General features: G+C 45.8%; 1 protein-coding gene across 6 annotated transcripts in view; it reads right to left on the reverse strand.

Annotated features, from left to right (window-relative positions):
* TENM2 (teneurin transmembrane protein 2) overlaps positions 1-27,713 on the reverse strand; it is a 4,210,084-nt gene that overhangs the window by 3,064,549 nt on the left and 1,117,822 nt on the right. For all 6 annotated transcript variants that reach the window (XM_068277420.1, XM_068277423.1, XM_068277418.1 and 3 more), the window contains one exon: positions 16,339-16,539. In XM_068277420.1, coding sequence (XP_068133521.1) covers positions 16,339-16,539 — 201 coding nt within the window. The remainder of the gene's footprint in view (positions 1-16,338; positions 16,540-27,713) is intronic.

The raw sequence follows: 27,713 nt of genomic DNA on the forward strand, positions 1-27,713 counted from the left end.
CAAGAGCAGCAGCAGCCACCCAGCACTGCCTGGGGGGGAGGAGGAGTAGTGCAGTTCTCCAGCCCCAGCGGGCAACACCAGCACCCTGTCACTCAGCAGCACCTTCTTGTTATCCCCAAGCACAGCGGGGCTATGGAGTGCTGTTGCGGCGGAATTGGAGGAGGAAGGAATGCTCATGGGCACTTTGGGGAATGATGCTTTGGACAGTCAGACAGTGGTGACTGTCCATCCGCCCATGCATGCAGAAGGGGAGTTTGGGGGATCCCAGCAGGACATGTTTGCGGAGGGGGAGGATGATGATGACAGAGTGAAGGACAGAGACTGGGTGCCAGGTCCTGGGAGTGCGGATGTCATCAGCTCTGAGGAGGAGGAGGAGGATGCGTCTGTGGGCCTTGCTAGAAGGATCAGCATCGCAGGCATGGGCAGGATCACAAGTGGGCGTGGTATGCAGGCCACACAGCGTGGTGATCTGGAGACGAGTTCTGCCAGTGCCACCACCAGCCGCACCAAGAACCCCCCCCCCCCCCAACCACCACAGGGAGACCAGTGGCAGCAGCACCTTCCAGCCGAAGGGGCAACTTCACCTCCCCAATTTGGAATTATTTCACCCTGCCATATGTGGAGTGCAAGTATGCCACCTGCAAACAGTGCAGCCAGCAGCTCAGCAGAGGGAAGGAGCCCTCTGCATTTGGCACCACCTCTCTGGTCAACCATCTTGCAGGGAAACACTTTCATGACCATGAGGAGTTCGTGAAGTTGAAGGAAGCTGGCAGTGGCAGACCCGCCACCACTGTGAAGCCGTTGGCAGCAGCCACCCGCCCTCCTCCACCTCCTCCAGCAGCACCAGCAGGAGTGCGTCAGAAATGCACTGCTCCTCCTCTCTCTGCAACTCCTGCCGCCGACACTGAGGCCTGTTCTGGCAGCCAGTCCTCAGTGGCCTCCTCTGCTCCCTCCACTGATTCCCGTGCCAGCAAAATGCGTCGCCAGACCCTGCTCAGCGACACCTTCCAGGGGGTGGTCAGGGTTCTGCTTCCCAGCAGCCGTCGCGTGCGTCAGCTGAACGGCTTTGCTGGCACGGGCCATGTGCTCCCATCGCCTGCCTTATTCCCTTGTGCAGGAGGGGAGCGACATGCGTGCGCTCATGATGTGTGCAGCCCCCGATTGGCCAATCCCCAGCCGACATTATTTTTCACGCACGGCCATCCCAGCACTTCACCGCTCTGTGATGGCCAATGTCGGGAGAGGGCTGGATCACGCGGTGGGTCAACGGGTCCACATCACCATGGACTCGTGGAGCAGTCGGTTTGGGACAGGCCGCTATCTGTCCTTCACCGCGCATTGGGTCAGCTTGGTGGAAGGGGGTGAGGAGGGGGGAGCAGCATCGGGCACTGTCTGAGCAGCAGCAGCAGCAACAACGCAGTGGGTGGTGCCACCATGCAGGGTCAGCGGAATTGCAGCAGGTTCCTCTGATCAGCTTCCATCCTCCGGCACACCAGCCCAAACCCCCCGCCTCAGCAGCAGCGTGAAGCCCCGCCACTGCCAAGCGCTGCTGGAATTGGTCAGCCTGGGGAAGACCAAACTGACGGCGAACCACGTCCTGGCCAAACTCCGAGAGCAGGAGAGGAATTGGCTGACCCCCAGAGGCATCAGAGTCGGAGAGGTGGTGTCCGACAATGGGGCAAACCTTGTTGCTGCCATCAACAAGGGAGACCTGACCCACATCTCCTGCCTGGCACACGTCCTAAACCTTGTAGTCCAAAAGTTCCTGCGGACCTACCAGGGGATGGACCGACTCCTTGAGGTGGCAAGGAAGGTTGTGCGTCATTTCCGGCACTCGCCTGCAGCCGTAGCAAGCCTGGAAGAGGTGCAGAAGGAGCTGCACCTGCCACAGCACCGGCTCATGCTCAATGTTCCAACTCGCTGGAACTCCACCCTGATGATGTTGGAGCATCTGGTTGAACAGAGGCAGGCTGTCAGCCAGTACGTTGCACGAGCAACAGTTGCCTCCCTCACTGCAACTGGGCGTGCTGCCACCAACCTCCCGTCCATCATCTCCACGGAGGACTGGGGGCACATGCAGCAGGTGTGCTCAGTCCTGGCACCCTTCCTGCAGGCCACCAACATGGTGAGCAGTGACCATGCAATGGTGTGCGAGTGGATCTCCTTGGTGTGTGTGCTGGACAGGGCCCTGTATGCACTGGTGGAAGAGGGAGTCTTGGACCAGCAGGAGCTGCAGGCAGCTTCACAGGCCACCTCTGAGGAGGAGGGCTTGGAGTTGGTGGAGGTCCCTGACCTTGCTGCTGATGAGGGGGAGCAGCAGAGCGCAGCTGGACTGGTGCGGGGGTGGAGAGAGGATGAGGTGGAGGGGGCAGAGGAAGAGGAGGACAGCACTGTCGGCTCTGGGGCTGCCGATGATGTGCCAGCAGACGTGGCCAGACTCTTCCTAATGGCAGCGCACATGCTGAGGTGCCTGCGCAAGGACCCAAGGGTCATCCAGATGAAGAAGAGGGAGGACATCTGGATCTGCATGATGCTGGACCCACGTCTGAAGGGAAAGCTCAGCCAGTTCCTGCCTGCAGGAGGAGACCGTGCGCAACAAATGAGGGATTTGCAGCTGTCCCTTGTTGAGCGCTTGCAGGAAGCCTTCCCTGAGCCATCCACCCCCACTGTCCAGCCAGCACAGAGGCAGCGGCAGGTGCTTGCATTCACCAGCAGCAAGCGCACACGCACCACAGACCTGCTGTCTCTGACCAACAAGCTCTACATGAGTGTAGAGCTGCCAGGGACTAGAGAGGAGGTGCCTGCAGCAGCATCCTTCTCCTCCAGTCACAGACAGCGCTTGACCCGCATGATGGCTGACTACATGGGGTCCTTCAGCGGGCTTGACAGCGTTGCCCCTGTTGATCCCATGGAGTATTGGGTCAAGCACCTGCCGATCTGGAGCGAGCTTGTGCAGTAAGCCCTGGAAGTGCTCTCCTGCCCCCCTTCCAGCGTACTGTCAGAGCGTTGCTTCAGTGCAGCCGGTGGAGTCGTCACTGAGAAGCGATCTCGTCTGTCTCACAAGTCTGTGGACAGACTGACGTTTCTCAAAATGAACCAGGCTTGGGTGGAAGGCGAATTCCGGGCCCCTGTTGACGGCGAGAGGGGGTGTGGAAAGAATTTTATAATTAATCTGTTAATCTTTATGTATACTCTGTATATTCTGTATATCCTGTGTAACCTATGTGACTATATAGTCCACATGCACAAGATTAGATTATTGTGTTAGAGTGACACTTTAAGTAATAGGATTATTGTTAACCAAGGAGTTATCACGATATCACTGAATATATGTTTTGAACCATTCACTGTGCACAGCTTTCTATATTCCTTCACAGTAAAAGACCAGAACAATCTTCAAAACCTCCCCCCAGTGTCATTCTGTGCCAGGCGCAGAATGAGCAGGTTGAAGGGGCCAGTCTAAACCAGTTTCCTGAAGGTGAGAGAAACGAAACAGGAAACTGGTGAACAGAAGATTTCTTGTTCCTATTGACTTCTAAATTATTTATGAAGGACACAGAGGAGGACCGGACACACCCAGAAGAAGAAACTGGACATTGCTCATTGGACTTATGGGATTACAGACTGTTTGGAGGGAGGAATATATTAGCATGTTAACTGGGGTATAAAGATTTCTCGAGGAAGGAAGTCTCTACCCTTTTGTGACTAGCCGGGCTGCAGCTAGCCTGTTTCTCCTTTCATAAATGCTGGTATATAAAAGGGTCCTCAGCTGAGTGAATAAAGATTTCTAAGGTTTTGGCAACTGAACGAGGAATGTCTCATGAGTAAGTTTATTTTCTTTTAACATCTGGTCTTCATCGAACCGGAAAACCTATAGTCACAGAGAGGTGAGTCCTAGGAGCGCGTTTGCGACTGGCGAATCTGATAGTAAGCTGGTGAAAGCCCACCGGGATTATATTTCCTTTAAAAAGGTGGCCAAATGCAAGATCTAGATCTCACGTCTTTGTGACATACGGTTTATTTCGAACCGTGAGACTTCTTCAGCCAAGGTCGGTGAAATCGCCTGCTTAGGATTCTAAAACAAACTTCTCGGGTGTCCTGAAAGCTTCTTAAATTGTAAGTACTACCTTTTATTTCTGTAACTTCTCATACATAGGGCTGCGCAAAATTAGAGTATAAAGTTTTGATGTGTTGTTATATTGTTTTGCATGACACAATCTGTGGTCAGTTTCCTGAGCTACTGTGTGCCTCAGCGGAATTGTAAGTTTTTGCAATAGAACACAGCCGCGTAACAGGCAGTAATATCGGAGTGGATCTAGATCACAGGTTGTTTCTGTATTTTAGTCAGGGGTACCCTCATGCAGAGGTTCATCACACTGAGTGAATCCGGTCTCCGCTGCAGCTCCCGACGGGCAGATACGTAGTTCTGCCAGGTAGAAACGTAACTCTACAAATCCATCTCAGGGACGAGACCGCTGACATTGTAATTCTCAAAACAAGTGTATGAACGAGGGAGGTTGAGAATGGGGCAAGGTACAGGCAAAATTAAAGCAACTGATGATGAATATGTCATGCGCAGGAGGAACAAAAGCTGGGTAAAATATTGTAGCCTGTGGAGGAGTAAATTTGGTTTTTCGGGACACCTTCACCCTGACGGGTGCAAGAAACTCGTTTCTCAAATTAAATGTGAAGCACAAAGTGACAGGAAGCTAGAAGGTCGGTTTGGCTTAGCAGAAGCTAAAATATGGCTAGAAGAGGTGCATAAGAGGCAGAAACAGGTGAATACATATTGGTTAGGAAAAAAGAACAAAGACCTGGAAGTGGTAACATGCACTCCACGCCAAGACCCCCAGATCCCTCCCCCAGCCCGGGGCCAAGCCGTACCAGTCCTAGACCAGGCTGAGGCCCTCCCACATGACGCAGATGGGGCCCCACAGGGAGGTGGAACTAAGCAAAAGGAGGAAGGGGGGGCCACGGGAGGTTTGGAGGTAGAAACAGATAGAGAGGGAGTGCTGACGAGAGCCAGCAAAAAGAAGATAGAGGGGGAGGCAGGGGTGCACGTTTCACAAGTATATCCACCACTACCCCCACCATATGTGCACCTGCGGGCTACAGCCCCTGCCTATGAGGCAACTACTATGCCCATGATTCAGATGCCTAACCCTGCGGGAGGTGAGGCTGTGAGAGTTTATAGGCCATGGACAGATAACGATGTGAAGGAAGCTCTACAGGGCATACCCTCACATCGTGAAGACATAGATACATGCATAAGGGATATGAAAAACCTCCGTATCAGCTACGGCCTAGACGGGTTGGAATGTGAGAGGGTCCTTAGAGGGAAGTTCCAAACAGACTGGCACATGGTAGCTGGTACCTGGAACCCCTTTGATGCAGGAGATCCAACAGGAGATCCACCTGTTCCCCCTAAACCTCTGGTCTGGGACAGCGCTGATCTGATTCAAAGATATGATGCTGTACTCGACAGGGCTAGGGAGAAGTATAAGACGTCACCTGATTGGGGCCAGATTTCCATCATCACCCAAAAAGATGGGGAGGGAGTGGATGAGTTAGTAGCCAGGGTAGTGGAGATTTTCAACAGACATAGTGGCATAGCTCCCCCTGCTGACCAAACAGTAGATTCCCCATACGAACAACAACTTAAAATTGCTGTACACAGAGCTTTGAAAGAGGATGTGGCCAAGTTTGTGACAAAGCATATGGTTAACCATAGAACTTGCAGACTGAATGATTTTCTAGAATATGCCCGGCATGCTGAACGTGTTATCAAAGAAAAGGTAAAGAAGGGGAAGAAAGTTGCCACAAATGTTTATGATTGCAGTGATGAGAATGGTTGTTATGTGAATGATAATGGGCATTTCACACGCCCACGAAAGCGCAGATCTAAGGATTTTGAAGGTCGCAGAGAACGCGGAGAATGTTTTGAATGTAGGTCGAAAGATCACCTGGCCCGGCATTGCCCCCAGAGGGCCCGAGGTCAACAGCGACAAAGTATGGTTAAGGGTATTAATTCTGCCCTAGTTGAAGGCAACTGAGTAAGTGAATTTATTGATGAAAATAGAATGTTACGTTGTGGTGTGTAAGATGTGAAGCTGGGAATTCTGAGCTCTGAAATCTAAATCACCAGAGCTCCCAGGGGAAGTATCCAGCTGAGGAGGAGGAGGGGGGCTATAGGAGAAATCCACAAGTTATGAGCTGCTGTTTGTCTGTCTGTTTGTTGTTTGTGTAAGTTTCCACAGTATACAAATGTTTGTAGAAGCTTTATATTCTGTTTGTCTGATGTTTTTGTCTGAAGTTTGGAGGTTTAAAAGCATTTATACTGTCTGCAATTGTCTGTGAATGTCGATTATTTGAAATGTGTTTGTACTGTTGAATTCTGTGAAGTTTGAGTGGAGTTTCTGCCTGGGATCTGTGTGAAGGTATGAATCCCAGCTAGCAGCCTAGATGTGTGTATGTGTGTTGGAGCGGAACAGAGTGATTTGAGAGAATGTATGGAGTAAAGTAAGAGGTTTGTCTAAAAGATATGTATATTTTGTGAAACCCAGAATGCGGGATAAATAAAAAATAAAAGAAAAAGAGAAACCCCGCAGATATTACTTTCAATTATAAGAATAAAATATGATGATTTTTGTTTTTTGCTTCTGGGAACAATTGATTGCTGCATTGCTGTAGTATGTGGGTCATTGTCATCGATTGATTGGCCGTTTTGATTGACACCTGATTAAATTTTTTTTTATAATTCATGGATATGTTAGAAGGAGTTCAGTAAAATGATTTTCATAGAAATATTTTGACCACAAAGCCTTGTCTGATGGCGACTGCAGAAAGGGATGCATGATTGTAGTTCTCTGCCAAGAGCCCAACCCCACCCCCACCAGCCCCACCCCACCCCCCACCAGCTCCATCCCATCCATCCCCCCCCCCCCCCGTTTATGCTGCACAGCCTGTTTGCTTGGGCGTCTACGTCTTTATTGTCCAAAACTGCTGCACCACCCTGGCCCTGTACTTTTGTTTTCTTTGTTGTTTACTGACCAAAGGGTGTTTTTTCCCATCCGCATGTGCGCAGTGACTTGTCCCAGGGCAATTGACAAATCCCTGTGGATCAGTTTTATGTGCACAGGAGGGAATACACCAACAGGTCTTACAGTAGTGAGCTGAAGAACATCGTAGAATAGATAAGCTTCTATCTGCGTCTTTGCTCAAGCTGTGTGTTTATCACTTACCCTACGCCACCCTGTTATATGGGATCCCGTCCCCCACTGTTTTCACTACCAGCCTGTATGCTTTCCCATCATGCATACGTCTGCGGCTTAGTGGCGTCCGCAGGGTTAGGTGTCAGCAACTGAGGAGCCCACCCGTCCCACAGACCATGGATGTTCTCCGGGCTCCCACAACACTGGCCATTCACATGTGTGCAACATCCCAGTCCCCTCATCTCCCGTGGCAACGACTTGGCAGTCCTGACATATGCAACTACAACTCCCTCTGCTGACTTACAGTCTAAGACTTTACCTACAGGTCGCTCTGTACACTGCTGACCTACTAACCTTCCTTTGACTGATTTTGTCCAATTTATTTGTGGTGATGACACATGAGTCTTACATGTGTCAACAGGAGGGATAGTGGCTAAATTAGAATAAAACCACATGGGAACATTTAAGCCATTGCAAGAGGGCGCACATGGGCCCTCCGAATCCAGATTAATTAAAAGATCCAGAGCCACAGCTTGCTACGAACACTCACATGAAGCTTCGGTGGTTTTTGAAACAAAAGAAATGTTGTTTGAATCTTGCTCAAGAAGAACGCTTAGCGGTCATTTCCTTTTAAAACAGTAGCCAGATCCAATCTGTTCTTGATAGTTAGCACCACGGGGTAAAGAGGGGCGGAAATTTGAGATCCTGAGGCGACGGGAACATTTGCCTGAGCCTCAGTGCGACCACGATCTCAAAGGCTGTGGGAAGATATTAGAGGATTCTTCCTAAGGCACAGGTGTAGTTCTTTATCTTGAACCATGGTGAAAAGGAGATAAAAAAGGGGGAACAGATACCTAAAAAGGCTACATAGGGGAAGTTGGGTTAGAGCCATAGCATTTTTAAAGAAGAAGAAGAGCCCTGGAATGACAATGACAATGACAATACGACCTCCATTGAACAGCAATGACAGGATAGACAAAGAGATTACTGACCCATCCCCACCGGACAGTATTAACAAGATGAACGTGACTAGTGATAAAGTTTTAGTGACCGGTGGAATTTTTAATTTTTGGATTACTTTGGCAATTTTTACTGCAAACCGAGTGAATGTACCGAGTGAATGTGTCTGACTGTATTGTGTGTGCTGCGGTTAGACCGCAGATTGCTCTGGTATCAGTAGTGGCGAGTGGGTCTGAATTAGAATGTATGATACAAAGTATGATAAGTGTGAATCAACCACGGAACTGTACCACAGAGAGAGTCCGTATGAAGGTACCAGGCACGCCACAGCGTGCATTTGCTACAGCCAGCAATCTTACGTGCTATAATAGATCTGCTCCCAGTAACCATCCAATGATCAAGTATTGTGGAGAAATAGTGGAAATAACCAACGATAAAGGGTTGAGCCTAGGAACAAAATGGCAGTTAGAAGATACATGGTGGACTTGTGAACCCAACAAAGCAGAATCATCATTGCCACCAGAATGGAAAGGGTTGTGTGCCCCTGTCTGGATAATAGAACATGTCACTATATTGCCCTATGAGTCCTTTAAAATTTTGGTGGATAAAAAGGTACACCGGAGTAAAAGGGAGGCACCAAAAGGGAGTTTGGACCCATATGTATATATTGATGCGATAGGGGTCCCCAGAGGGGTGCCAGACGAGTTCAAGGCTAGGAACCAAATTGCTGCAGGGTTTGAGTCCATTTTCCTATGGCCAACAGTTAACATAAATGTAGATTGGATTAATTACATCTATTACAATCAGCAGAGATTTGTTAATTATACTAGAGACGCTATCGAAGGTTTGGCAGAGCAACTGAAAGCAACATCATTAACAGCACTGCAGAATAGAATTGCATTAGATATGCTGTTGGCAGAGAAAGGGGGTGTATGTGAATTTTTTGGGGAACAATGTTGTACCTACATTCCAGATAATACATCCCCTGATGGAAAAGTGACAGTGGCTCTTCAGCAGTTAAAAGACCTATCCGAAGAGCTGAAACGAAACAGACTGGTTACAGAACTGGTTTGGAAGCTGGACTTCATTTTTTTCAGAGTTTTGGTATCGCATTCCTAACTGTTCTTATGGTTCTGTTCCAGCTAGCCTGCTGTATTTTTCCAATGCTGAGAACATTTTTTGCAAGGTTGATAGATAAGCATATGAGTATTACTATGTATGCAGCCTTAGCACAGCATGATGAAGAAGCATACGGTGATTTGGGAGGAGATTATGATGGTATGCTGGAGGGAGATGGCCAGGTCAACGTGTGAGGCAATAATTCCAGCTCACGGCCAGAGCCTGATTTTTGTTTTTGAGCATTTCACTTCTATGCCTTGACTTGCTGTAGTGCATACCCATTTGCAGCAAAGGGGAGTAGAAGGCTGTGTTTGCTTGAACCTCTGACCCCTGTAGTGGAGACACATTTGCAGATACCTGAGGCTTAAGTAAGCATAAGCATAGAAATGTGAATGTAAATATTCTTTTTTATAACACATATATAATCAAGCCACAACCCACAGTATTAATTATAAACAGGAGGGAAATGTGGAAAGAATTTTATAATTAATCTGTTAATCTTTATGTATACTCTGTATATTCTGTATATCCTGTGTAACCTATGTGACTATATAGTCCACATGCACAAGATTAGATTATTGTGTTAGAGTGACACTTTAAGTAATAGGATTATTGTTAACCAAGGAGTTATCACGATATCACTGAATATATGTTTTGAACCATTCACTGTGCACAGCTTTCTATATTCCTTCACAGTAAAAGACCAGAACAATCTTCAAAACCTCCCCCCAGTGTCATTCTGTGCCAGGCGCAGAATGAGCAGGTTGAAGGGGCCAGTCTAAACCAGTTTCCTGAAGGTGAGAGAAACGAAACAGGAAACTGGTGAACAGAAGATTTCTTGTTCCTATTGACTTCTAAATTATTTATGAAGGACACAGAGGAGGACCGGACACACCCAGAAGAAGAAACTGGACATTGCTCATTGGACTTATGGGATTACAGACTGTTTGGAGGGAGGAATATATTAGCATGTTAACTGGGGTATAAAGATTTCTCGAGGAAGGAAGTCTCTACCCTTTTGTGACTAGCCGGGCTGCAGCTAGCCTGTTTCTCCTTTCATAAATGCTGGTATATAAAAGGGTCCTCAGCTGAGTGAATAAAGATTTCTAAGGTTTTGGCAACTGAAAGAGGAATGTCTCATGAGTAAGTTTATTTTCTTTAAACAGGGGACATGAAGTGGCACACACACATTACACCTGCTGCTGCTGCTGTATTTCATCCTGCTGTCTGTGTCTCCACTGCCAGGGAACACATTACAAGGTGCTGCTGCCCATGCACCACCAGCTATTACGCTCAAAAATAGCTGCCTGCATTATTTTGAAAAAAATAAATAAATAAATTATTTTAGAGGTGTCCGGGTTGAAAACTGTGCTGTCCCAATTGTGTATTGGACACAATGTGGGCTTCACGACCGCTGTCTGGAACCTCATGCTGTTTATTTACGGCCCTGGAACCACCGCTAGGACCCAGGGCCTATTATGTCTCGCTGCCTGCCCTCCTGCCTGCTGCCAGTCTGCCACACACTCAACCTCCTCATGCTGCCTGCTGCTGTATTTCCTCCTGCTGTCTGTATGTTTCCACTGCCAGGGAACACATTACAAGGTGCTGCTGTCCATCCGCCACCAGCTATTACACTCAACAATAGCTGCATTATTTAAAAAAAAAATTTGTAATTAATTTAGAGGTGTCCATGTTGAAACCTGTGCTGTCCCAATTGTGTATTGGACACAATGTGGGCTTCACGACCGCTGTCTGGAACCTCAGGCTGTTCATTTACGGCCCTGGAACCACCACTAGGACCCAGGGCCTATTATGTCTCGCTGCCTGCCCTCCTGCCTGCTGCCAAATGCCAGTCTGCCACACACACTCAGCCTCCTCACGCTGCCTGCTGTCTGTGTCTCCACTGCCAGGGAACACATTACAAGGTGCTGCTGCCCATGTGCCACCAGCTATTACGCTCAAAAATAGCTGCCTCCTGCCTGCATCAATTTGAAAAAAAAATTGTACTTAATTTAGAGGTGTCCAAGACACATAATATAATGATAGAGAAGAAGAGGAAGAAGAAGAAGAAGAAGATGATATAGAAGAAGAAGATATAGAAGAAGAAGAAGATGAAGAAGATATAGAAGAAGAAGACGAAGAAGAAGATATAGAAAACAAAGAAGAAGATATAAAAAACAAAGAAGAAGAAGATATAGAAGAAGAAGAAGAAGATATAGAAGAAGAAGAAGAAGAAGAAGAAGATATAGAAGAAGAAGAAGAAGAAGAAGAAGATATAGAAGAAGAAGAAGAAGAAGAAGAAGATATAGAAGAAGAAGAAGAAGAAGAAGATATAGAAGAAGAAGAAGAAGAAGAAGAAGATATAGAAGAAGAAGAAGAAGAAGAAGAAGAAGAAGATATAGAAGAAGAAGAAGAAGAAGATATAGAAGAAGAAGAAGAAGAAGATATAGAAGAAGAAGAAGAAGAAGAAGAAGAAGAAGAAGAAGAAGATATAGAAGAAGAAGAAGAAGAAGAAGAAGAAGAAGATATAGAAGAAGAAGAAGAAGAAGAAGAAGAAGAAGAAGAAGAAGATATAGAAGAAGAAGAAGAAGAAGAAGAAGATCTAGAAGAAGAAGAAGAAGAAGAAGAAGATCTAGAAGAAGAAGAAGAAGATATAGAAGAAGAAGAAGAAGATATAGAAGAAGAAGAAGAAGAAGATCTAGAAGAAGAAGAAGAAGAAGATCTAGAAGAAGAAGAAGAAGAAGAAGATATACAAGAAAATCTAGAAGAAGTAGAAGAAGATATAGAAGAAGATCTAGAAGAAGAAGAAGAAGATCTAGAAGAAGAAGATCTAGAAGAAGAAGAAGAAGATGATATAGAAGAAGAAGAAGATATAGAAGAAGAAGATATAGAAGAAGACGTAAATGAAGACTTCCAACAACCATTTTGGACACACCTCCTCATGCCAACACTTTTCATGAAGTTAATTTACTATTTTTGATACCTTTTTTATAACTACTACATCACCACATAATCACTTGATGTTTTTCTTCATAAAAAAAGGTGGTTTCATGCATCATTGACCTCCAATACAAGTTTTAAAAGCTATTTAAGGCCAGCTTGAATATTTTACTCGAATACAGACTCGGATAGTGACGTCGGATATCCGAGGTCGAAACGGATATTTGATTAACTCGAATATCAAACTTCGAGTGAATTCGGATAGTTTACTATCCGAATTCGACCAAACTCGAATAGGATAATGAGGTATCCGAGCAACACTGCTTCCAGGTTATAAACTGTTATGGATGTGCTGTCTAGCCTCTATGAGACTATAGACAAACAGGGCTGCTGCTGCCTTTCATCTGTCTGCTTTCAACTTGATTATTCTGGTAAGCTATGTGGCTGCCTGTAGGAAGTGTCTCATAGAAATGAAACTGCATACAGTAGATAATGACTGGCTACACAGTGCACACAGATACACTTGTCTGTTTCAGAGCTTCTTTCTCGGCAGCAGCAGCCCCTCCTATGTCAACAGCTCTGAGTAGGGGGCCAGGAGGGGGCAGGCTTGGGCTTGAAAAGACTCCACAGAAGAGTGACTCAGCTATATAATTCCAGGTCAAACCTAGACTGAATCAGTCGGTGGATTCTTATCACAGTTGATAACAGATAGATTAGACCGAGAAGAATAAAACTAAAAGCAGGGTAGGTGTTTACTGGCATGTTCCCACTGATAAATGTAATAAAATGCATGAGGGTGCTTCTTCTCTGGTTCTCTTTAAGAATCTCTTCGCTTTCTGCGATGTAAAAATCGCAAAACGCCTTCCAATCAATCTCGAACTCCTCAATCAAATCCCCAATCTCCCATGGAGCAAATGGAGGCTCAAACAACCCTGTATCAAGGTAACACTCATACAGGTTGGGATCAGGAACATGCATAGATTTTCTTACTCCTTTAATATACTGAATAATTCTGCCTATCATAGGATCCACATATGCTTTTGCTTGGGGTAATAAAACCTGAGACTGAGAAGTTTTTGGGGATTTATCACATTCAAGTGTGTTCCAAATTTCAGACTTTACAGAAATAATTTTTTTATTTGTAGTTGCTATGGGCAACAAATTTTTCAGCTGGGAAGCCTTCCTAGACTTTCTCCTTTTAGTCTTAGCCGCTACAAGTGGCTGCTGTCTAGATGCAAGGGAGCTGTTACTGCATTCATTATCACACTGAACGGTTTTGCATGGAATGGATAGAACAGCTGATTGATTTGCAGGTACACACTCATCAAGGATAGGTGGTAAGAAAGGCAGTTTAAACTAGTGAGAAAAAATTAATGTAAGAAACTGATAAGGATTATCATTCCAGGAATTGCTTTTCAAAATCTCATAAGCCCACGAAATCAGATCTCCTTGCAATAGAACATAAGCTATTTGGAGAGCCCACGTGGACGAAGCAGTAATTTGAAATGCAGGGTTAAAAAAAAATCTTACACATTCATAAAGAAAGTCCTCTTTGGTTTCAGAGTCTAGTTATTTAAACCTCTTAAAGGTACAAGAACCATATTTGACAAAATCGTACAAATCAGAAATTCCCTCTACACTGGGAAATTCGGTTTGGCTGGTCATACTGTAAAAAATGCGGAATTATCTCCGTAGACAGCGCACAACCTGTGCGCTGACACTGCAGAAACCCTCCACAAGCATTTGAATAAGGGAACCCAGCTTTGGTGCAAATGCACCTGTAGAGAGGAATTCCAACCGGCAGATGGAGCTGTGGAGTGCAGAGGAATAAACCCTCTGCACTGCCACAGATGTCAGATAGAAATTGTATGAAGTTAAGTAATACAGGGCAAGATAGCCTCTTGAGAGAGAGTGAGCACAGAGACAGAATGTATGTATGTCCACCAATTTAGTCGCCACCTGGCGACGGTGGACACACAACAGCGAAGACCAAGTTGGAAAGCAATCTCAAGAATGGCGATTGCTAATAGAGACACAAGACTGAGTAAAGACAGATCATAGGAAGAATAAAGACAGAACTAATTAACAAACTGTAATCCAAAACAGAAGAACAGACAGGACTAGCTACACGCGGTCATCACACGTTAAGCGCAATAGCGACAAAGCGCGTGCAATGCAGGTCACCGCACATTAAGCGCAACAGTGACAAAGCGTACCAACCCTGACTAACAAATGAAACACAAAAAATGAAAACAAACAGAGAACGTGAACGCTTGCTAATCGGTTGCCTCACCCAGACAACAGCAAGCGTTCGTTCCAGACAAGACAGACAGAAGGAATAACCAGTAGCAACCACAGCTAAGATTAAACTCCAAGGTTCAGACAAGAGAGATCCAACGCCTCTAACACTAGGGCGAATGCGATCTAGGAACAGGACAGAACAATTCACTGTCAGCCAACGCTGGCGACAATACCATCGTACGGATGAGACAAGACAGACAGAAGGAGTAACCAGTAGCAACCGCTGCTCTGGCTACACCCCAAGACAGAGTACCGAGAGATCCACCACCTCTACCGCTAGGGCGAATGCGATCCCAACAGACAGACAGATGGGCAACCAGTAGCAACCGCTGCTCTGGCTTACTCCAAGACAGAATACAGAAAGAAAAACTGCCTCTACTGCTTGGGCAAATGCGATCCAAACAGACAGAGCGATTCACTGTCAGCCGCCGTTGGAGAAAGTGCAATCGCAACAGATAAGACAGAACTAGGCAATACAGATAATAGAGAACCTGACTGCGCTAGAAGGAATGCTAGTGCACTCCCAAGGATAACTACTCTAAGACAATATTTAGCAAACAATAGCAGAGGGGCTGTAACTCAAGGTAAGTCCAGCAGAACCAAACCATTATGACCAGCAGGGAATTCTAGGAGGAAATGGTATTTATACTGCAAGCCTTCAAAAGAGGCAGAGCTATCAATAGCCAGATAAGTGAATGCAAATCCCTCACCAGAACAGCAACTCTGAAACTTGCAGAGTGAAGACAGGTCTCCTTTCCAGGGACCTGCAGCATACAGACCTGAACAATGGTCAAAAAGCTGCCTGCCTGTGTAGACAGCAGAGCAGATCATTACACCAACTGTCCCAAACAGGCTAAAACAAGGAAAACAGCTGACAAAACCACTGGCTGAAAAAAATGGATTTCTTTTGAAAAGGATTATTAAATTGATGACTGGTTTTAGCATTTTACAATAAGAAGAAGCTGTTTTTATTCATACTGTGGTACGGCTCCATTCCTTAAAATGACGAAAAATTTTAAAATGTAAAATATCTACAAACATAGACAAATAAGAAGTATGTTTTTTCCAGAGTAAAATGAGCAATAAATTACTTTTCTCTTCTGTTGCTGTCACTTACAGTAAGTAGGAGAAATCTGACAGAAGCGACAGGTTTTGGACTAGTCCATCTCTTCAAAGGGGATTCTCAGCAAGGTTTTTATTCTTTATAAAGATATTCACTAAAAAGGATTTAAACAATGATGCTGGCCAGCTTCCCTGATTGCTACACAGTTTTTTGGCAGTTGGACAGAGCAAGTGCCATTCACTAAGTGCTTTTGAAAATAAATAAATCCCTGAGAATCCCCCATGAAGAGATGGACTAGTCCAAAACCTGATGTCAGATTTCTACTACCTACTGTAAGTGACAGCGACAAAGGAGAAAAGTAATTTATGGCTCATTTTACTCTGGAAAAAAACGTACTTCTTATTTGTATATGTTTGCACATATTTTAAATTTTACAATTTTTCACCTTAGTGCTCCTTTAAAGACTTCACAATGGATATGTGAGCATCTTGACTGGGCCATGGAGAACTAGAAGAAGGTAGCCAGGTATGTTGAATTATGTTTTCTTTGACTTCCAAATTACCAAGATCTCAATCAGTTTCAGAGTCTGTGTGTTGTGCTAGAAATACAACAGGTCTTGTACAATCTATGCATCGATGAGTCAGAGATGTTTTACTAGTATGATGGGAACCTATGCAAGACTAGGCAGGTATATTTTGAGAAAAGCTGGAAATTAGAGTAAAAAAATAAAATGTAAGTACTTACCAACGGAACAGTCAGGGCCCATCCAATTAGGATCACAGCTGCATAGACCTGTGTCTGCAAGAAAAGTGCCATGTCCACTGCATTGATCTGGACACTGAGTTCTTGGAAGTTCGCATTTCTGGCCTCCCCACCCAGGACTGCAAAGGCATTCTTTGTTAACACAGACTCCGTGATTTGAGCATGTAGGGTCCATACAGTCCACTGCAATTATAAACAACAACAAAATTATAAATGAATGATTAATGGCTGTAACTTGATTTTCACAATATGTGGACATTTATGGTAGATCTGCAACAATCTACAACTTTAAGGGCTCGATTCACTAACCGGCGCTAAGACGGTTAGTGTGCCTTAAAACCTAGTAGGTGCAAACCACGTAGTTAGGTGGTTTTCGCCCATACATCGCGCACAGCCCAGCGTAGTGCGTGCACAGGCGTTAGTAGTGCGCGGTGCGACGATAACGTCGCACCCACTGCCCTGTAAATGTTGCACCCGGTGCAAGAAAACGGTGCATCGGGTGCCCCCGAAACGGCGCATCAGTGCAACGTTTACAGGGTAGCGGGTGCAACGTTATCGTTGCACCTCGCACTACAAACGGTTACGTGCGTAGTGCGCACTATGCTGGGCTGTGCGCGATGTAGCTTTGCGTGGCTATTAATGCCCGCAAAGTTACTTTTCAGGCACTAAGTGGCTTTTCACTCCGGCGCTATCACTTAACGCCGGTTAGTGAGTCAAGCCCAAAGTGTCTTACCATCTAAACCATGAAGTGATTTAGCAGTATTTTTAATTGTCATACATGTATTTAAAGGATAACTGAAGTGAGAGGTATATGGAGGCTGCCATATTTATTTCCTGTTAAACAATACCGGTTGCCTGGCAGCCCTACTGATCTATTTAGTTGCAGCAGTGTCTGAATCGCACCAAAAATAAGCATGCAGCTAATCCTGTCAGATCTGACTATAATGTCAGAAACACCTGATCTACATATGCTTGTTTAGGGTCTATGGCTAAAAGTATTACAGGCAGAGGATCAGGCAATAATGAAAAAAAAAAATATGGCAGCCTCTATATCCCTCACACTTCAGTTGTCCTTTAAAATGGAGTAAACATTAATATATTTAAATTCGATATTAACAACATATTTTTGATCACTAAGTAAATGATACACTGGATTTGTTAATTTTGCATCAGTGACTTTAGCATGGGCACATTGAATAAGAAGATGGTTTATAAATGAATAATCATTTTTAGCTGCTGGAGACAACTTCTGGGCCCTTTTCCACTACAGCATTTGCGATTGCTGAATCGCAAAACCGCAAACTGATTTTAAAATCGCTACGGTTTGCTTTTTAACATAGGAATCGTGGTAGGTGATTTCCACTACCGCGTTTCATTTTTTAATTAATCGCGCCGCGGAACGATTATTGCCGCGATTTTGCTATGCAGTGCATAGCATAGCAAAATCACGATCGCAAACGTCGGGGAAAAAAGGACTTTTGCTGAATCGCAATCGCTAGTGTTTAGTGCTAACGCTAGCGACTGCTAGTGGAAAAGGGCCCTATCACAACACTTTTTGGTTCTGGGAAATTAATTTTGATATTGGCCATGGAACACAGTGGAAACACCACTGTGGACAATTGTATTGCAATAAAAAGTTTTGTTAGGTATGGGACCCCTGGTTAAAAAGACCTTTCATGGTGAGCTCCTCTTTTTTTTTACATTCAAAGAAAAATTTTATTCAGAGGCAGGGATGCTCATCCGGATTTTGGATATCCGTGGAACCCGGATATCCGAACTTTTTTACGCTATACGATTCGGATTCCGGATTTAAAAAAAAAAATCTGAATAGCTATCTGCCGATATTTGGACGCATGACACGGATATCCGCGGATATTGTAGATATCCGGATCCGAAACCGATTACACAGAAAAAATCTCTCCACCCTCCTCCTCCCTTTTCATGGATCTTGTCTTCCAGGGATTTGTAGGATGTCAAAAGCAAGCTCACATACATTGGCCAGGAGTCGAACCCAGGTCAACTGCTTGGAAGGCAGCTATGCTCACCACTATAACTGACACACAGTGAATGCTTCGCTGTAGGAAAAAGTGGTGTTAAACTTCTTGGAGCAGACTCACTTCCTTCCTCCAAAAGACACACATACATCCCCATAAAATCATTTAGCAGCAACTGAGTGCACAGTCTCTGTGGCGCAATTGGTTAGTGCATTTGGCTAACCAAAAGGTTGGTGGTTCAAACCCACCCAGGGACGGCCTTGCCTTTTGTGTTCAACAGTTGGCCGAAGAGAAACCCAGATAGCCATTTAGCAGCAACTGCCATGCACAGTCTCTGTGGCGCAATTGGTTAGTGCATTCGGCTCTTAACTGAAAGGTTGGTGGTTCAAGCCCACGCAGCGACAGCCTTGCCTTTTGTGTTCAACAGTTGTCCGAAGAGAATCCCAGATAGCCATTTAGCAGAAACTGTGTGCACAGTCTCTGAGGCGCAATTGGTTAGCGCATTCGGCTGTTAACCGAAAGGTTGGTGGTTCAAGCCCACCCAGGGACGGCCTTGCCTTTTGTGTTCAACAGTTGTCTGAAGAGAACCCCAGATAGCCATTTAGCAGCAACTGAGTGCACAGTCTCTAAGGACAACTGAGGACGAGGTCCTTAACCTTGCGGTAATATTTTATGAATTGACATTTTGGTACTTTTTCCAGATAAATCTAGAGAATCACGGCACAATGCGGTAATTTATCGCTCTGCACGGGAATGTCAGCTTTGCATGTGGAAACAGCCTTTATGAATACATATTTTGCTAAGTTGTCGGTAAAGTATGCTGTTTTAAGCATTTCCGCATGCGGGAACGCTTTATGAATGATAGCCAATGTGTTGTAAGACACAAGTAAGCTTTAGGTTCGCAGGAATGGTTGCATGGCCACCTAGCTTTTCATCCTTCCCAGGCCAGCTAGGCTGGCTTCAGCCTGTAGTGTTGGTGGTATAGTGGTGAGAATAGCTGCCCTCCAGACAGTTAACCTGGGTTTGATTCCTGGCCAATGTATGTGAGTTGGCTTTTGACATCCTACAAATCCCTGGAAGACAAGATCGGAGGAGGAGGGAAGAGTTGTGGGGTGCTACTAAAGGAATAACAATCAGCCAGGAGCAAGCTAACAAGTCTACAAGAGCCTAACTAAGCTTTCCCTAGCAGAGTCTGTCAGCAGCTGTCCCTTGACTAATTACTGTAGGCAGACGAGTGAGAAAAACGGCCGGAGAACCTTGCCTTTTATAAGGGGGGGATGGGGCTCCAGGAGTGAGTGTAGTCTGATTGGCGATAATGTGCCTGCTGACTGTGATGTAGAGGGTCAAAGTTGACCCTAATGGAGCATTATGGGGGCGAACCAAACTTCCACAAAAGTTCGCCTTCGCCAGCGATCACGAACCACCCAAAGTTCGCCTGAAACCATTCGCGGGCGAACCGGTCGGCCCATCTCTAATTCTCTTTAAGGAGAGCACTAATAATTATAAAAAATGTATACTACTCCAGCAAAAACCTAATAAGGCCCTCTGATATTTGTATAATTTACTGAATAAACTTGGTAGGGGGATAAGTTAATAAGCTCTAATTAATGGGAAACAGACCTTGGGCTAACATTAGAAGAAGCCCTTGTAATATCCCCTATGATGGCGGCTGCGGGTACGCAGGATACCTCTGCACCCGCCTATGTTCTCGGTACTGAGGCCTCCTCCGTTCCGCTGGCGTCTAGCACGCCAGGGACGGGACTGCCAGTTCCTCATAGGGTCGCTGTCTCACGCGGGCGCGCGCGGAGACAGGACCTTTATGCTGGAAGAAGGTGCGTCAGGAGAGACTCACGGCGCCCGGATTGGCTGATTGGCAAGGGCGTGGCTGTGGGCTCTCCTCGATGCTTCATAAGCGTTCTCCGCTCACTTGCAAACTGTCTGCTGTTGCGAATAAGTCAGTGTTAGCGCTCAGACCTTAGACTAGTTCCGGTGTGTTTTGATCTGGGAGGAAACCAGGGATTTCACACAAGACTAGGATTTTTGCCTTATTGTATTATTGATATTCTGTGCACGACTCTGGCTTATCTATGACTCTGATTCTGCTCTACGTTTCTGTACTTCTGCCCATCTGATCTAAGTTGCCGAACCTCTGCCTGAATCATTACTATTCTCTTGCCTTCTGATTTTGTACTGTACCAGCCTGTCTGTTGCTGAACCTTGCCTGTCTGACCCTTCTACTCTCCAGTGAGCCCTTGTCACTAGAGAGGTGCTCTGATAGTACCCACCAGCTCCTCTGGTGAGGTCTAGCTAAACTATCTAGTTACTATTGTTGATAGTACCCACCAGCTCCTCTGGTGAGGTCTAGCTAAACTATCTAGTTACTATTGTTGGTAGTACCCACCAGCTTCTCTGGTGGGGTCTAGCTACTATTTAGTTACTGTTGCTGATAGCACTTACCAGCCCCTCTGGTGTGGGCTCCTAGCTATCCAGCGTCTATCTTGGCTAGTACCCTCCAGCTCCTCTGGTGGGGCCTAGCACAGATTGGTTGCAGATAATACCCACCAGCTCCACTGGCGAGGTTTAGTCAAACTATCTGCCATTTCCTCTGGTAGTTCTTTCCAGCCCCTCTGGTGAGATCTACCCTCTACTGTTGCACCAAACACTATTGTCACTACATCTCTGCTTTCTATACTTGCATTATTGGTGATACTGCAGATCACCACATAATCAGGTATAGAGTCTGCATTATTGGTGATTCTGCAGATCACACAATAATCAGACGTCTGTGTTGCTACACCAATACGTTATACAATCGTTACGGCCATCTGGAACAGATCATTTAACCGACAGTCTGGTGCAAAAGTTGAGGATGCAAGGACTGGGGAAGAGTCTGTGTGCATGGATAAGGAACTGGCTAATGGACAGAAAACAAAGAGTTGTGGTCAATGGATCATACTCAAAATGGGAGACTGTTAGCAGTGGGGTCCCACAGGGGTCTGTACTGGGTCCAGTGCTCTTCAATTTATTAACTTCCCTGGCGTTCTGATTCCCGCGGCCCTGCTACTGCGGGAACGTTTTTGCACTTTTTTTTTATTTATCATGTAGCTAGCCTAGCGCTAGCTGCATGATTCCCCCCTCCTTGCGGTGTCCCTCTCACCCCTCCGATCCCCGCCGGCGCAATCACCCATCCGGAAATCCCGTTCAGAACGGGATTTCCAGGTGGGCTTCCCCGTCGCCATGACGACACACGTCGTGACGTCATCGACGTCGGCGTCGTCGTGACGTCACAGGGAGACCCGATCCACCCCTCAGCGCTGCCTGGCACTGATTGGCCAGGCAGCGCACGGGGTCTCGCCTGGGGGGGGGGCCCTGCATCGCAGCAGGTAGCGGCGGATCGGCGGCGATCGGGTGAGGCACGCAGCAAGCAAAGTGCTTGCTGCGTGTTTGAAAAAAAAATTATTCAAATTGGCCCAGCGGGGACTGAGTGGTGACCTCTGGCATCTCTGGACGAGCCTAGCTCATCCAGAATGCTAGGGAGGTTAACTAATGACCTAGTAGATTCAGTAGTGAGCAATGTTGCTATTTTTGCAGATGATACAAAATTGTGCAGAATCATCAACTCTCAGGAAGATAGGGACATATTGCAACAGGATCTAGATAGGATGGCTATATGGGCACATAAATGGCAGATGAAATTCAATGTTGAAAAATGTAAAGTCATGCATTTTGGTCGTACCAATGGTTTAGCACCATACAAAATAAATGGGATATAGTTGGGGACATCAAACTTGGAGAAGGACTTAGGAGTACTCATCGACAACAAGTTAAATAATCACACTCAATGCCAAGCCGCTGCAGCTAAAGCTAACAACATTTTGGGATGCATTAAAAGAGAAATAAAAACTAGAGATGCTAGCATAATATTGCCCCTGTTTAACTCTCTAGTAAGGCCACATCTGGAATATGGAATTCAGTTCTGGGCACCACATTACAGGTAAGATATTGCAGTTTTAGAGCAGGTGCCGAGACGAGCAACAAAATTGCTACGTGGGATGGAAGGTCTCACTTACCAAGAAAGGTTAGATAAACTGGGTTTATTTAGTCTAGAGAAAAGACGCCTTAGAAGGGATCTAATTAACATGTATAAATACATCAGAGGGCAATATAAAAGCTTGGCGGATGAGCTTTTTGAACATGATCTAGAGGACATGATCTGCGCATGGAGGAAAAACGTTTTAGCCATTTATTTAGTAAAGGGTTCTTTACAGTAAGCGTGATTAAGATGTGGAATGCATTGCCACAGGAAGTAGTTATGGCAAACTCTATACCTGCATTTAAAGGGGGCTTAGATGCTTTCCTTGCATTGAAAGACATCCATGGCTACAATTACTAGGTAATGCCTAATGATGTTGATCCAGGGATTTTATCTGATTGCCATCTGGAGTCGGGAAGGAATTTTTTCCCTTTTGGGGCTAATTGGACCATGCCTTGTAAGGGGTTTTTCGCCTTCCTCTGGATCAACAGGGATATGTGAGGGAGCAGCTGGTGTTGTACTGGAGTTTATGCATGAACAAGCATGTCCCTCTTCATATTCGCTTGACTGGTTGCCTGATGCAGTGTAAAAGAACAGCTACGTGAAATTTATAAGGTACCTGTTTGAGATGGCCGACTCCTTGGATTGTTTGAATAGACTTTGCACTGACACCGGACTGCTACCTACGTAGTTGTAAAGTTACACCCGGACACCAGCACGGCCCATTTCAAATGCCTTGTTCGTTTTACTGCCTGACTAACACCTCATTTTATATATACTCTTGTGATGTCATCCACGCTTTGAAATTCTAGGGTCTGTTGAGATAGATTATTCTATACTGTTGTGGGCTGCTTTGTGGCTGTTGAGTCATGCTGGCTCAACTGCACGTGCTCCCGTTTTAGGGGGGGGGGTGCATGGACGAGCGTGTCCCTATCAACCATCACTTAGCTGACTGCCTGATGCAGTATGCTTGGCTGGAAAGGCTCTCTATTACTCGCTTTTTACAATAATGCTCTTCAAACTGACCATCTGGCTTATACCAGGCTCTCATCGTGACTTCAAAACAGCATGATGGTTCTGGCAAATGGAAATATTTCCCCACTCAGTTATCAACACAGGGTCAGGCTGTGGCACTGGGGTCTGTCTGTTCGATTGTATAGGGCTTTTTTTTAAGGGTCATATACGAATAGACAGATCTCCTCCATTTCCTGGTGGTGGTGGCTTGGGGACATAAGAGAGGAATATCAAAACTGGAGAACTCCATATTCTCCAACTCATTTGCAAGATCATATTATCTTACTTGATTGCCTGGACAAACCAGCTGGTTATTCTCACTATAACATACTTTTAAACTATGAATATTTGAGAGTTTATTGCCTCTATAATGGAATGGGTGTGGTATTTAGCAATGGAATGGGCTCCTGGGCTAGGTGGTCGGGGGGAACTTTATAGGTTGGGAGGGAGTGTAAATGAGGGAATGCCTGGTCTGTTCCAGGTTGATTCTGACTTTCATTAAACTCCACTAGCAATGTAGTCAATTCAATGTTACTCACATTACGTTACCCTTTCTATGTACATTCGTTATATATACTATGCTCTAAAACTATGCTACCGTTATCTTGGCACTGAGGGAACTGTCCTAATGGATCCAATCTTGTTCCCTCGATAATTACCTCACCCCAAACAGAGGGCAATAGTCTTCTGATCGTGTATTCCACAGACGAACACAGAGTTCCACTCCCCTGGTCCCCTGTGTGGTTTGCAATACATTCCTATTGAGAGAAACAGGAAATCTTTTATTTTCTCTCCCTTTTTCTTCTCCTTGTTTCTGGTTTTCCTTTACAATTACCGTTACCTTTGGTTTTGGCCTGAGTACGTGCAGTTTTCTACTTTTCCAGGCAATTTGCTATAACACGATCACATAACTAAGAGAGGAGTTTCTGATCTCTATTTCTTCTTCTCTGCAATCTAATTTCTTTCTTTTTACCTCTCTTTTACCTTTCCTTTTCCTTGCCTCAGCTCTATCCTTTCTCCGCTCAAAACCAAACTTGTGCCCAATAGAGATGGCCCAAACCTCCGATTCGGGTCCGCGAACTTCCGCAAAAGTTCGGTTCACGCGAACTTTCACAAAACGCAATAGACTTCAATGGGGGGCTGAACTTGGAAAACTACAAAAAATTATGCTGGCCACAAAAGTGATGGAAAAGATGTTTCAAGGGGTCTAACACCTGGAGGGGGGCATGCCAAAAGTCCAAGGGAAAAATCTGGACTTCACGCAAAGCAGCGTTATATGCCGCACAAAATCACATCAACATGACCTAGCACAGACCTGACGGTGCCGGGTGGCCTTCCTCTGGGTCTGCCTCTACCTCTTCCGCTACCTGTTTTGCCCATTTTGTCCATATCGGGGGGGGGGGGGGGGGGTGGGATGAAGTGAAAGGTATGCACTGATTTGACTAATACAAAGTGCAGTCACACAGGTGCAGCAGTTAGCAGGTATGCACGGAGTGGTATATCCCACTGCGTGCACTCACATAGGTAGGTGGGAACATAGCAGCTAGGTATATGCAGTGATGAGGTGGGTTCACTCAACAAAACATCTAGGTATATGCAGTGATGAGGTGGGTTCACACAAGTGTCAGTTAGATCAGTGGGACACACAGAAAAAAATAGATCATAAGAACAAGATTAGCTCTCAAAAGAGCTGTTGTGGGGTGCTATTATAGCAATAAGAACCAGCCAGGAGCAAGCTAACAAGAGAAGAGCCTAACTAATCTTTCCCTAGGAGAAACAGTCTGCAGCTGCTTGCCCTTCTCTCACTATAGCAGGCACACGAGTGAGTGTAATGGCCGGCGCTCCCTGCCTTATATAATGGGGGAGTGGCTCCAGGAGTGAGTGTAGCCTGATTGGCTACAATGTGCCTGCTGACTGTAATGTAGAGGGTCAAAGTTGACCCTAATGGCGCACTATGGGGGCAAATCGAATTTCCGGGAACGTTCCACCCAAAGTTTGCCTGGAACCTTTGCCGACGAACTGTTCGGGCCATCTCTAGTGCCCAACACTCTCTAAGCCAATAGGACAAACCTCAACTTTCCATAACAGCTGGAAGCTACTCTCCTCAGGCAGGGAACACACTTGACTGTTTTCGTACGCGTTTTCTGCACAAAAAAACTGAGAACTCATGTTAATCAATGGGCTAGTGCCAGGTTTTTGTGGCCCCAAGCGGACTGTAGTAAGTGGCCCTATCCTGCGCCACGGCGAAAAATGGGTGTGGCTATCCCGCATAAGTGGGCGTGGCCATGACATGTGGGTGGAGCGGGAGGGCGGATTGGGGCGGGGCTGTTTGCGGGGAAAAATGGATGTGGGGGTGATTGAGGCGTGGCCATGACATTGTATGGACGAAGCTTATCCGTAGCACAGCAAATATAGCCAACTATGACCATCAAATAATAAATGCAGCAACAGTTACCCCAGACACCAGAAAACGCAATTTGGGCACATTTTCAGCAGAAATCAAACGCAATTTGGGCACATTTTCAGCAGAAATCAAACGCAATTTGAGCCACATTTCAGCAGAAATCAAATGCAATTTGGGCACATTTTCAGCAGAAATCAAACGCAATTAGGGCACATTTTCAGCAGGAAATCAAACGCAATTAGGGCACAGTTCAGCAGAAATCAAACGCAATTAGGGCACATTTTCAGCAGAAATCAAACGCAATTAGGGCCACATTTTCAGCAGAAATCAAACGCAATTTGGGCACATTTTCAGCAGAAATCAAACGCAATTTGGGCACATTTTCAGCAGAAATCAAACGCAATTTGAGCCACATTTCAGCAGAAATCAAATGCAATTTGGGCACATTTTCAGCAGAAATCAAACGCAATTAGGGCACATTTTCAGCAGGAAATCAAACGCAATTAGGGCACAGTTCAGCAGAAATCAAACGCAATTAGGGCACATTTTCAGCAGAAATCAAACGCAATTAGGGCCACATTTTCAGCAGAAATCAAATGCAATTAGGGCCACATTTTCAGCAGAAATCAAACGCAATTAGGGCACATTTTCAGCAGATATCAAACGCAATTAGGGCACATTTTTAGCAGATAAACGCAATTAGGGCTGCAAAAAGAATTTACTCACCTGGCACTGGCAGAAGTCTTCTCTCCCCGTCTCCTCTCCTGGCCGGCTCCTCAGGCACGCAGTTCCCACGGAGCTCCCTCCCTCCTCCAATCTCCTGCGCTGATTGAATGCAGGGCTACGGGAAGATGGCCACCCGAAGCCATGTACTGGAGACAAATAGTCTCCTCTGGAGCAGGGCTTCGGCGACGGCCATCTTCTCGTAGCCCTGCTCTGCTCTGCCAGCCCCGCGGGGCTGCATGAAAACAGTGACGTCACGCCGACGTCACGGAGCCGCCGAGGCCCCTAAGATCTTGAGGCCCCAAGCGGGTGGTCTGCTTTATGCCTCGCGGTACCCCTGGCTAGTGCACACTTACAGTGGAGGAAATAATTATTTGACCCCTCACTGATTTTGTAAGTTTGTCCAATGACAAAGAAATGAAAAGTCTCAGAACAGTATCATTTCAATGGTAGGTTTATTTTAACAGTGGCAGATAGCACATCAAAAGGAAAATCGAAAAAATAACCTTAAATAAAAGATAGCAACTGATTTGCATTTCATTGAGTGAAATAAGTTTTTGAACCCTCTAACAATAAAAGACTTAATACTTAGTGGAAAAACCCTCGTTTGCAAGCACAGAGGTCAAACGTTTCTTGTAATTGATGACCAAGTTTGCACACATTTTAGGAGGAATGTTGGTCCACTCCTCTTTGCAGATTATCTCTAAATCCCTAAGGTTTCGAGGCTGTCTCTGTGCAACTCTGAGCTTGAGCTCCCTCCATAGGTTTTCTATTGGATTAAGGTCCGGAGACTGACTAGGCCACTCCAAGACCTTAATGTGCTTCTTCTTGAGCCACTCCTTTGTTGCCTTTGCTGTATGTTTTGGGTCATTGTCGTGCTGGAACACCCATCCACGACCCATTTTCAGTTTCCTGGCAGAGGGAAGGAGGTTGTCGTTCAGGATTTCACGATACATGGCTCCGTCCATTTTCCCGTTAAAAATGCGATTAAGTTGTCCTGTGCCCTTAGCAGCAAAACACCCCCAAAGCAAAATGTTTCCACCCCCATGCTTGACGGTGGGGACGGTGTTTTGGGGGTCATAGGCAGCATTTTTCTTCCTCCAAACACAGCGAGTTGAGTTAATGCCAAAGAGCTCTATTTTGGTCTCATCAGACCACAGCACCTTCTCCCAGTCACTCACAGGATCAT

The sequence above is a fragment of the Hyperolius riggenbachi genome, chromosome 3, assembly GCF_040937935.1.
Source record: "Hyperolius riggenbachi isolate aHypRig1 chromosome 3, aHypRig1.pri, whole genome shotgun sequence".
Taxonomy (NCBI): domain Eukaryota; kingdom Metazoa; phylum Chordata; class Amphibia; order Anura; family Hyperoliidae; genus Hyperolius; species Hyperolius riggenbachi.